The sequence below is a fragment of the Terrapene carolina genome, unplaced genomic scaffold (assembly GCF_002925995.2).
Source record: "Terrapene carolina triunguis isolate 2854851 unplaced genomic scaffold, T_m_triunguis-2.0 Scaffold751, whole genome shotgun sequence".
Taxonomy (NCBI): domain Eukaryota; kingdom Metazoa; phylum Chordata; order Testudines; family Emydidae; genus Terrapene; species Terrapene triunguis.
Genome location: NW_020665102.1, coordinates 1,088,279 through 1,100,060, shown reverse-complemented (window position 1 = coordinate 1,100,060; position 11,782 = coordinate 1,088,279). Strand labels below are relative to the sequence as shown.

The 11,782-nt window shown below is 54.0% G+C and overlaps 2 protein-coding genes across 2 annotated transcripts in view; one reads left to right on the top strand and one right to left on the bottom strand.

The window, feature by feature from the left end:
• Window positions 1-11,782, top strand: part of LOC112120888 (hydroperoxide isomerase ALOXE3-like) — a 263,609-nt gene that overhangs the window by 125,531 nt on the left and 126,296 nt on the right. The window lies entirely within an intron of this gene.
• Window positions 1-11,782, bottom strand: part of LOC112112926 (arachidonate 12-lipoxygenase, 12R-type-like) — a 32,646-nt gene that overhangs the window by 2,803 nt on the left and 18,061 nt on the right. Inside the window, exons 2-10 of the mRNA XM_026660333.1 lie at window positions 11,633-11,732; window positions 11,042-11,214; window positions 10,382-10,525; window positions 9,831-10,034; window positions 9,381-9,467; window positions 8,256-8,425; window positions 6,349-6,470; window positions 5,773-5,873; window positions 4,930-5,100 (exon numbers count right to left, since the gene is read on the bottom strand). Of these exons, the coding sequence (XP_026516118.1) occupies window positions 4,930-5,100; window positions 5,773-5,873; window positions 6,349-6,470; window positions 8,256-8,425; window positions 9,381-9,467; window positions 9,831-10,034; window positions 10,382-10,525; window positions 11,042-11,214; window positions 11,633-11,732 (1,272 nt within the window). The remainder of the gene's footprint in view (window positions 1-4,929; window positions 5,101-5,772; window positions 5,874-6,348; window positions 6,471-8,255; window positions 8,426-9,380; window positions 9,468-9,830; window positions 10,035-10,381; window positions 10,526-11,041; window positions 11,215-11,632; window positions 11,733-11,782) is intronic.

The following is an 11,782-nucleotide window of genomic DNA, read 5'->3' as shown; positions in this document are numbered from 1 at the left end:
ATAGGCATTTCAACATCCCCAACGGTTATTTTCTGGTCCGGGAAGAAAGTCCCTTCCTCCAGCTTTCGAAACAGAGCAGAGTTCCTGAAGACGCGAGCATCATGTACCTTTTCCGCCCATCCCACGTTGATGTTGGTGAAACGTCCCTTGTGATCCACCAGGGCTTGCAGCAGCATTGAAAAGTACCCCTTGCGGTTTATGTACTCGGTGGCTTGGTGCTCCGGTGCCAAGATAGGGATATGGGCCCCACCACAGTTAGGGAATCCCATTGCAGCAAAGCCATCCGCTATGGCCTGCACGTTTCCCAGAGTCACTACCCTTGATATCACCAGGTCTTTCATTGCCCTGGCAACTTGGATCACAGCAGCCCCCACATTACATTTGCCCACTCCAAATTGATTCCCGACTGACCGGTAGCTGTCTGGCGTTGCAAGCTTCCACAGGGCTATCGCCACTCGCTTCTCAACTGTGAGAGCTGCTCTCATCCTGGTATACTGGCTCTTCAGGGCAGGGGAAAGCAAGTCACAAAGTTCCATGAAAGTGCCCTTACACATGCGAAAGTTTCGCAGCCACAGGGAATCGTCCCACACCTGCAGCACGATGCGGTCCCACCAGTCTGTGCTTGTTTCCCGGGCCCAGAATCGGCGTTCCACGGCATGAACCTGCCCCAGTAACACCATGATTTCCACATTGCTGGGGCCTGAGCCTTGTGAGAGGTCTATGTCCATGTCAATTTCCTCATCACTCTCGTCGCCGCGCTGCAATCACCTCCTCCTTGGCTGGTCCTGGTTTTGCTTTGGCATGTTCTGGCTCTGCATATACTCCAGGACAATGCGTGTGGTGTTCATAGTGCTCATAATTGCCGCGGTGATCTGAGCGGGCTCCATGATCCCATTGCTAGCTATGGCGTCTGGTCTGAAAAAAGGCGCAAAACTAGTATCTGACGGACCAGGGGAAGGAGAGAGGGAGGGAGGGAGGGAGGGGCGAGTGACGACATGGCGTACAGGTACAGGGAATTAAAATCAACAAAGGTGGCTGTGCATCAGGGAGAAACACAAACAACTGTCACACAGAATGGCCCCCCCCAAAGATTGAACTCAAAAGCCTGGGTTTAGCAGGCCGTTGATTTGACGGAGGGAGGGGGAAGCAAATGAATACAGAACAAATCTATTTTTTACATCTTAAGACAACGGTGCAGCATGACTGATAGCCCTCGACATCTTCTGGGTGCTTGGCAGCAAATACTGGGTGCCACATTTTTCCTGTATTATGACGATGGCCTTCAGGCCGATTGCACGATCTGCTGCTCAGGGAAGACTCTGCTAATGTGCGATGGGCGCTTGGCAGAAAATGGCATACTACGACTGATAGCCATCATCATCGTCATTGTGAAGGCAGCAGAATATGACTGGGGGGATGGGGGACTGGGGGACATACGGAGTTCCAGCCACTGCTGTACGACGACGACGGTTACCAGTCGTAATATATCATCTACTGCCAAAAGGCAAGGGGCTGGTGCAATGCAGCCCCACGGCTGCCAGCACCCAGATCGCTGATGAAGGCTACCAGTCATGCTGCACCGTCTACCGCCAAAAGGCAGTTAGCTGCTGCTGCTGTGTAGCAATGCAGTCCCACGTCTGCCGGCACCCAGATGACATATGGTGACAGTGAACTGAGCTGAGCGGGCTCCATGCTTGCCGTGGTATGTTGTCTGCACAGGTAACCCAGGTAAAAAGGCGCGAATCTATTGTCTGCTGTTGCTGTGACGGAGTGGGAGGGGCCTGATGACATGTACCCAGAACCCCCCGCGACACTGTTTTGCATCATTCGGGCATTGGGATCTCAACCCAGAATTCCAATGGGCGGCGGAGACTGCGGGAACTGTGGGATAGCTACCCATAGTGCAATGCTCCGGAAGTCGATGCTAGCCTCGGTACTGTGGACGCGGTCCGCCGACTTAATGCACTTAGAGCATTTTATGTGGGGACACACACAATCGGCTGTATACAACCGATTTCTATAAAACCGGCTTCTATAAATTCAACCTAATTTCGTAGTGTAGACATACCCTCAGCTTCTGGCAAACAGAACTTGTAATCTCTTTATAAAATAAAAAAGTATGAAGTTAGTTTGACAGGATCTAGTTTCCATAAACCTTCATTGATTGGCATTACAGATATTACCTATGTCAGCTGCTCCATTATCTTGCCTGGGAGCAGCCTCAGGCGGACAGGTCTATAATTACCCGACTTGTGGTTTTTGTACGGTTTGTCGCACCTTCACTCAGACTCATACACATCACAATCTTCTAGTCTGATATCCTGCATGTTGCAGACTTCAGAACTGCACCCACTCATTCTCCGCCGTTCACTTAGCTTCAACCTGCAACTGACGCCTGCTCCATGCTGCAGAGGAAGGCAACCCCCCCCACCCCTTGGTCTCTATCAATCTTCCTGAACCCAAATCTGGTGATCAGTTAGACTCTGAGCGTGTGGGCAAGACCCACCAGGCGGACACCTGGGAAAGAATACTGTGTAGTAACGCAGAGCCCTCCCCATCTAGTGTCCCATCTCCAGCCATTGGAGATATTTGCTGCTAGTCAACCTGTGATCAAGTAATACACCCAGACCTTTCTCCTCCTCTGTCATTTCCAACTGATATGTCCCCAGCTTATAGCAAAAATTCTTGTTGTTAGTCTCTAAATGCATGACTTTGCACTATTAAATCTCATCCCATTTCTATGACTCCACTTTACAAAGTCACCCAGATCTTCTTGTATGATATTCTTGTCCTCCTCCATACTGGCAATACCTCCGAACCTGACACTTCAGCCTGATTCCTCCAGCCTGACACTTCACCTTTCAGTATGACCCATTGTACAATCACAGAATCATAGAAGATTAGGGTTGGAAGAGACCTCAGGAGGTCATCTAGTCCAACCCCCTGCTCAAAGCAGGACCAACCTGTCACAGAGTCCCGGGGTGATGCTCTGGAACTACTCCATATGAAGCCAGTCAGGACTCTGTGGGAGCCTCCTCTCTCTGAGCAGACTGTCTCCAGGGCAAGAAGCTTACACAGCTTCCACCTTCCTGGGTCTGATGTCGGAGCGTTCAGCATCCCCTTCCACACCATGCACTTCCCGCAGTTGGGTCCCGCCAGAACCAGCATCGTTACACCCAGTAAAAGAAAAAAGGTTCTTCCAATCCCAAAGGACCCAGACCCAGGTCAATATACAAGTCAGATCTTACCCACAAATCACACTGTTGTCAGTCCTTTAGAATCTAAAATCTAATGGTTTATTCATAAAAGGAAAAAGATATAGATGAGAGCTAGAATTGGTTAAATGGAATCAATTACATACAGTAATGGCAAAGTTCTTGGTTCAGGCTTGTAGCAGTGATGGAATAAGCTGCAGGTTCAAATCAAGTCTCTGGAGTCCATCCACAGCTGGGATGGGTCATTCAGTCCTTTTTTCAGAGCTTCAGTTTGTAGCAAAGTTCCTCCAGAGGCAAGAATCAAGATTGAAGACAAGATGGAGGAGATGCAACAGCCTTTCATAGTCTCTGCCCATGGAAGGACACCTTTTGTTTTTCTGTGAAAAATCACAGCAGGAAGATGGAGTCTGGAGTCACCTGTCCAAGCATGGTGGGCAAGTCACATGTCCAAGCATGACTCAGTTTGCAGGCCGACGCCATTGTTTACCTGTTAGTTTGAATGTTCCGAGGAAAGCTCAGATGTGGATTGGCGTCTCCCAAAGTCCATTGTCAGTTAAATGATTTTTGATTGGGCACTTCCTGAGAATAGTCCTTTCTCAAGAAGCTGATCAAATGCTTCACTGAGGCTACTTAGAATCAAAACACATTGAGATACAAGTACATAGCCAATATTCATAACTTCAACTACAAAAAGGATACACACATACAGACAGCATAATCACACCCAGCAAACCATAACCTTTCCATAGACACCTTACACAACAACCTTTGTACAATATTTGCTGCAAATATATAACAGTGGTTGCAACAATGATCTATATGGTCACAGGTTGTCAGAAACATTACATCCCAATAGACAGAATCAGCCATTCAGAGTGCAACCAGGCTGTGGTTTATTGCTCCCAGGACCGGATTGCAGGGATAGCATAGCCAGTGGCCGCAGGGGGCCCATCCCTGGGGCTCGCCCATCAGGCTCAGATGGATGTGCTGTTCTCGATTTGGTGGGGATCCAGGTAGCGGTAGGGGATGGGAAGGGATTTGTTCCTCTCTTGGATCTCCATGGAGATCTGGGCCAGGCACCCCTGGAAGGCTGCGATCAGCTGCTTGGGCACCTCCTCCTTGAAGTGCTCGTCGGGGTATGTGCCCAGGGATCTCTGCAAGGGAACAGGAGAGCGGTGAGGGACAGCGCGGAAGGGCTCCCTCGCCCGGTGCTGAGATGCAGCCACCCTGGGGCAGGGCAGCTGTTTACACATGGATCCCTCACATGCCCTGGAGCATGGAGCAGGTGTTTAACAGCTGTGTAGCAACACCGGGAAGAGTTCAGGCCCGGGAGGTTAAACAACATGGTGGAATTTATGGGTGTTTGAACGGAATCCCCCAAAGTGCAGCTGGGTTGGGACACCTGGGTTCATACCCAGGCTCATGTGAGACATCAGCGGGTCCTTTATTATTACCACAAAGGGGGGAAGAACACAACTGAACAGCTCATTAAAGAGACACCCCCAGCCGCAGCCCAATGCCTCCTAGCGCAACCCTGGGGCCAGCCCTGCCTGCCAGGGGAGAGCACCCCCTGCTGAGCCCCTGCCCTGCTCCCTGCCCCACAGTGCCCCCTAGCACTGCCCTGGGGCCAACCCTGCCAGCCAGGGGAGAGTGCCCCTTGCTGCCCCCACCCCTGTCCCTGCCCCACAGCGTCCCCTAGCTCCCATGTCCTCACCGAGTCCCCCAGCTCGCAGCAGAGGACCCAAAGGGTGAAGATGATGTGGCTGGTGCTGTTGACCTCTGGGATGGTGTCCAGGTAGCTTTCCAGGGAGGTGGTGCCCTTGGCCTGGGGTGGGGGGTTCCTCATGGAGGCTGGGAAGTTGGGCATCCAAGCTCCAAGCTCATACTGTGGCCCAGAGAGACCCACACAGTCAGAGCAGCCAGGGACCCCCCCCATCCCAGATAGGCACCCCCCAGCCCAGATGGGGTCTGGCCTCCCCCAGCTGGGGATCCCCCCGGCCCAGCCAGGGATCCCCTCCTCACCCACCCAGGGGGCACCAGCATAGGGAAGGTCTGGCTTAGCCAAGAGACCTGGGCACCTGGGGCTTGGTCAGAGTCTCACCCACGGGCAACAGTTAAGAAAGTCAAGGTGGGGGTCGGGGTGCTGAGCGCAGCAGTAGGGGTGGGTCTTAGGGGGCTGGCGCAGGGTCCTGATGTGTCTGGGGTCTCACTGGGGTTGGGTGCTGGGTGTAGGATTGGCGGCTAGAGCAGGGTCCTGGGGATTGAAGTGTCAGTGGGGTGGGGTGCAGGGTGTGAGTGTTGGTGGCTGGACCCCAGGGCCCCATGTGGGGGGCAGGGTGGGGATGTCGGTGGCGGGACCCCATGGCCCCATGTGGGGGGCAGGTTGGGGATGTCAGTGGTGGGATCCCATGGCCCCATGTCAGGTGCAGGGATGTCTGTGGCTGGACCCCAGGGCCCCGTGTGGAGGGTGCGGGGTGGGGGTGTCAGTAGCTGGACCCCAGGGCCCCATGGGGGGCAGGGAATGGGGCCCCGAGCACCAAGGCTGGCCTCTCCCTACCTGCCTGTTATTGAGGGCGGCATGCCTGGCTGAGCAGCAGTAGATCCACATGGTCAGGTACTTGATGAGCTCAGGGATGCTTTGCAGGGATGAGGGGAAACCTGCGGGATGGACAATGGACATCACTGACCCAACCCGGCTCTGGCCCCCTCCATGGCCTTGGGGCTGGGATCGCTAGAGCCGGGTTTGATGCCTCACTCTGCTGGATCCTCCCCCGGGGAGTCACTCCCCTGCTGTGGGCCTCAGCTCCCCACTCTGCCTGTTCCCACGGCGGAGATGTTCCCAGTCACCCCGCAGCCCCGTCCCACCACCATGACCCAGGCCACCCTGTCCCTGCGGGGTCGGAGACCTTGCTCCCCATCTGGGGGTCGTGACCCCTGCCTGCAGGGCCACTTGATATGAGCTGGGGTCTGCCCTGATTGACTCCAATAGAGAGGCGCCCATTGACATCAGCCAGGATCTGGCTGACAGTCATTCAGCCTCCTGAGACATGCACTCCGGAGACGCCCCCCAGCCACCCCCGCATGGAGCCCAGTGACTAGCGGCTGCAGAGCTCTGGGTTCACATGGCCCCTACCAGACGTCTCATTCCCCAGGAAGCCTTCATGGAAGATCTCATCTGCCCAGGCCTGCAGCTCGCAGTCGGCCAGGACGTGGGCGTCGCTGTGATAATAGTGTCTGACGATGCCAGAGATGAAGCTGGAAAGAGCAGAGATGTGTCATCTTGGTGGGTCAATGCAGGCCTCATCACTCCCCAGTGTCAGTCAGCCAGTGACCGCAAACAGTCCAGTGGTACCACGCACCCTTGCCTGTAATGGAGATATCCTATCTCCTAGAACTGGAAGGGACCTTGAAAGGTCATCGAGTCCAGCCCCCTGCCTTCACTAGCAGGACCAAGTACTGATTTTGCCCCAGATCTCTAAGTGGCCCCCTCAAGGATTGAACTCACAACCCTGGGTGATCCTGGATCTTGTCTATAGCAGAGTTTAACTTTTCATTTCAAATAGGACTTCCTCTTGTTGAAGTTAACATGTTAAACAAGAGTTGCCATTGACACAAAATGTCTTGGCTTGACTGAAACCAAGTGTTTCCATTCACCCCCAATGAGACCTTTTCCTGGAATTTGGTTTTGGGCAAAATTCCCAAAAGTTTGACTTTTCCTCTCCATTTTTCTGTATTTACAAGTTTTCATTCATTTTTCCAAAGCCAACCAATCAACCACACAAAGTAAGTAACGGGGGTTAGGATAAAGGCAGGGGAGGGGATGTGACATATCTATCTTCAGGGTCTACATTGATCATAGACCTCCCAAATTGCTTTGAATTTTTTGGGCATTCCCTTTCTCCGCAATGCCAGCCATTCGTTAGCTGCGTGATCAGCCAGATCACCAAGCCAGACATCAATATTTGATGGGGGTTGACTTTTCCATTGTGGTAGGGTTAATTTTTTAGGGCCCAAAGCTGCCCATTGGCACCATGCCGCCTTGTTACCAGGTATCAGGAATAGAATCTGTGATACACTGTACCTCAAAATAGCTCCCTGTAAAACCCATATGCATCATTCATATATAGTTGTGATATTTCATACAAAGCATGCCATGTACGATATCATATGAAAGGTCATGATCTGCTGAAACCCCTTGTTCTTTCCAAATATGGGTATCATTAGTGTGTATGAAGTTATGAGATTTTGCTGTGGTGGTTGTTACTAAAGTATGCTGTAAATTTCCTAGTGACATTCAGAGAGCTTCCCCCCTCCCCACCCAGGAGAGTGTTCAAGGACCATTAATAATCAAGTTGTAATCAAGGGATTTACAATTCAATGAGGGCTGCCCAAGCACCACACAATGGGGACTGCTCCCCTCTCTGACTCAACCCACCAGACCCACCAGAGGGATTGCTCAACCCAGTGACTCAGCAAAGCCCACTAGATTCAGACAGTGCAATAAGATTTAGACTGTGCGCTTACCTTTTATTTTCTTTGGTAACTATCTCTAACCTCCTATACCTACCATGTATAATCACTAAAAAAATCTATCTATCTGTAGTTAATAAACCAGTTTTATATTTTACCTAAAACAATTTGGTTTGGTTGAAGTGCTCAGGAAATCTCAGCTCAGGTACAAAGACTGGTGCATGTGCTCTCCACATTGAGGGAGGAGCGGACTTGGTAATAATCTGAAACTGAACAGGCTTCTGACCAGGGCAAGATGGTATAGTTCTGGTGTGCAAGGCTGGAGAGAATTGGCTGGTGCCCTTCTCTGTGTGATTCATGAGTGGCTCAAGGAGCATTCATGCAATCTAGCTGGGTGTGTGGGGGCCGGTGTCTTTGAAAAAGTGCCTTTTGGGGAATTACAGTTTTTTTTAAACTCAGAATTCTTTATGTGGCAGGAAAGCCGTGTTTCCAAGCATCTCTGAGCCGGTGGGAATTTTCCACATGCCATCTGCTTCCTCGCCACCCTCTGCCCCGGCTCCTGCTCCTTACCTCTCAATGGCCGACCAGATCTTCAGCCCATCATCCCTGTAGTAGTAATTGGGAATGCAGTCAACCCCGCGCTCTTGGATGTCATCAGGGAAGCAGAGGGAGGCATAGGTCAGGCAGGACATGCCCTTGGCCATCAGCAACTTGGCCCCCTCAAGCCCCAAGCCCACGCCCTGGGAAGGGACCAGAGACAGAGCCTTCAACCTCCAAGCCTGGGGGCAGGTTAGAATGAAATACCGCTGCGATCTAATTAATTGCAACCCGACGACAGACAATACGCCCTGTGAAAAATGTACCTCCCCAATATTTCACTTTGTGTTGTACCCCAAAAATGACCGATCACTCGCAACCCCCGGTGTTTGTCCAACCAGTTCTTAGAAACCTCCAATGTTGGAGATTCCAAAATCTCTATGCTTCCTCCAGAGTTAACTATCTTTAGAGAGAGAAAGCTTTTCCTAATATCTAACCTAAATCTCCCTTGTTGCAGATTAAGCCCATTATTTCTTGTCCTGCCTTCAGCAAGACCAGACAACAATTGATCACCATCCTCTTTGTAACAGTCCTCAACATATTTGAAGACTATCGGGTCCCCCATCTTGGTCTTCTTTTCTCAGGACTAAATCTGCCCAGTTTTTTTTTAACCTAGCCTCATAGATGAGGGGTTCTAAACCTTTTATCATGTTTGTTGCTATTTTCCGGACTCTCTCCAATTTGGTCACACCGACAAGCTGAAAGCAGAGGCTGCGTCCGCAGAGCCGTACGGTGCAAACACCAGGACTAACTGAGATGGAGGCTGGCCCGAAGGATCTGCTCTCCGGGAGGTTCCCAATGTGGGTTTCATGGTGAGACAATATGGGATGAGAGCTTCAAGGGTTCCAGGTGAGGCCGGTACCTCGGGTGACAGGCGCATTTTACTCCCATGTACGTGGCTCTGGGAGGGGAGGGGGGCTAGTGGTTAGAGCTGGGGGAGCAGGGAGTCAAGGCTTCTGGGTTCTGTCCCCAGCTATGGAAGGGGAGTGGGGGCCTAGTGGGTAGAGCAGGAGGAGCTGGGGGCCAGGACTCCTAGTTCTCTCCCCAGCTGTAGGAGGGGCGTGGGGTCCAATGCCCCTGACCGTGACGTTCTCTCACCCTTTCGATGATCCCTCCATGTCCGAGTAGCAGGGTCCTGCCCACGACGTTGATGTGCAACGTGTAGCGGGTGTGGGGCAGCAGCAGCTAGGGAGGAGAAGAGACACAGGGGAGGATGAGGGAAAGCAGGGAGCCACCTCCCACCCTCACCCCTGCATGTATCCGGGCGGGGCAAGGACCCGGACCCGGACCCTCCGAGAAGCCAGCGGCGGCTCCTTCTTCCCCGTCATCCATGAGGTTGGGAAGGTGCTGGACCGCGATGGGTAGAACACGGCGAGCATGGGGCTACACCCAGCCTAGCACGCCAGGCACACGCACCCCACCAGGCACACACAGGTGCGGCTGGGCACAGCTGTATGCCGGCAGCAGGGCCCGTCTGGCATGCTTCCCCTTCTCTCCTGCACATCTGGGCACAACTAGCTTGGGGGAGCAGCCCAGCCCCTCTCTCACCTTGAAGAGCGGGTGGCACATGGGCAGCTGGCGCAGGGTGGCCAGGGTGAAGGCTTCGTTGATCAGGTGGGTGAGCAGCAGGTGGCTGACAGCCTCATGCACCAGGAACTCAGCGTAGCGCACCCAGGTCTTGGCCAGGATCCAGTCCCACTCGGAGTCGCTGGGCAGGAAGATGGGGCTGGCGGGGCCTTGGCACTGGTTGAGCTGTGGGGGGAGGGGGAAGAGACACAGGAGGGCTGGGGGGATGGTTTGGCACAAACCAGGTGTGTGAATCCTGCTGTTTCCTCCAGGGGAGCCCAGGGGCTGGGACCCGGCTGCCAGGATGAGGGGACATGACAGTGCAGCAAATCCAGTGTTAGGAAGAGGAGACACAGAGCTGGGGTGTGTGCACACACACAACTGGGCATACGCATGCACACACAGAAGGGTGTGGGGGGATTAGGGAGCCAGGACTCCTGCATTATCTCCCTGGGCTGGTCCTTTAGATGGCAATTCCCAGCCCTGGGACTGTGTAGGGGTCAGGGCTGTGTGGGGGTGCCAGAGACTGTTACCTGGATGGCCACGGGGATGAGCTCCCCGGAGGGCTGCAGGTGCAGCAGGCAGAGGGGCGCGGCGATGTACTGCTGGTAGCCGTTGATTGTGTTGGCCGGGACACACTCCAGGATTTTATAGTCAGCAAGGAAGATGTTCCCCTTCTATAGAATCATAGAATATCAGGGTTGGAAGGGACCTCAGGAGGTCATCTAGTCCAACGCCCTGCTCAAAGCAGGACCAATCCCCAGAAAGATTTTTGCCCCAGATCCCTAAATGTCCCCCTCAAGGATGGAACTCACAACCGTGGGTTTAACAGGTCAAGGCTCAAACCACTGAGCTATCCCTCCCCCCTAAGGCACAGGGAGCACTGTGAGATTTCCCGCAGCAATTCCTCTCCTAGCACTGTGAGCTTCCACGTAGCAGTGCCTCTCCTAGAGTTGTGAGCTTCCCTGTGGCAGTGCCCTCTCCCAGCGCTGTGATCTTCCTCACAGCAGTGCCCTGGGACTAGCCCCTGGAGCCAAGTGGCCAGTGCAAGCACAGCCATTGGCTCTGGAGTAGGGCCCGCTGGACACCTCTGACACATGGTGGCTAGTGCCCAGAGCAATGCTGGGGAGGGAGCCAGAGCGAGATCTCAGACCATGGCCGAGTCCCACGGGGGGCCCCAGCACCCCACTTACCTCCAGTTCATCCTGCAGGCTGGTGCTCTCCCCCAGGGAGGAGGCCACCATGGCCAGCATGATGGGGAAGTTACAGGGGAGCTCCGTGCAGCGCCGGATCACCACCGGGTGGACTCCATTCAGGAACTGGTACCCGAAGAATGTGTCCTCTCGCCAGTGCGCCCTCACATACTCTGGGGGGACACTGGCAGGGCAGCCATGGGATTAACACACCGGGATGGGACAGGACTCAGGGGAGCTGGGTTCGAGTCCTGCCCCAGGTGCCCGGGGCAGCTTACGGTGTCTCTTGGGGCCACAGCCTCCTCCCGCTGGATAACGGGGCTAACAGTCCAGCATGACGAGGGCTCAATCCCAGTGGTGGTCTGGGCAGCACCTGGGACAAGGGGGTCCCTGATCATGGGGGGGGGTCTGGACAGTGCCTGGCACAAGGGGGTCTTGGAGCATGGTTGGGGGGGTGTGGGCAGTGCCTGGCACAAGCAGCATTGGGGTGTCTAGGTGCTTGGGTCACACCCATCCCAATCACCCTGCTCTGTGTGTAGGGGCTCCCATGGGCCTAGGCAAGCGGGGCTCGGAGTGGGGGGGGTCATCCACCTGTGATTGGGGTTTTGTTGAAGAAGAAAACCTTGTTGATGTCGTCCAGCTTCGCCCAGGAGTTGGTGCAGCTCTGGAAACCCTTCAGCCACAGCTCCACCTGCCTGGGGGGACAGAGAGACATGTGAGAGCCTCAGGGGGGCTTGGGAT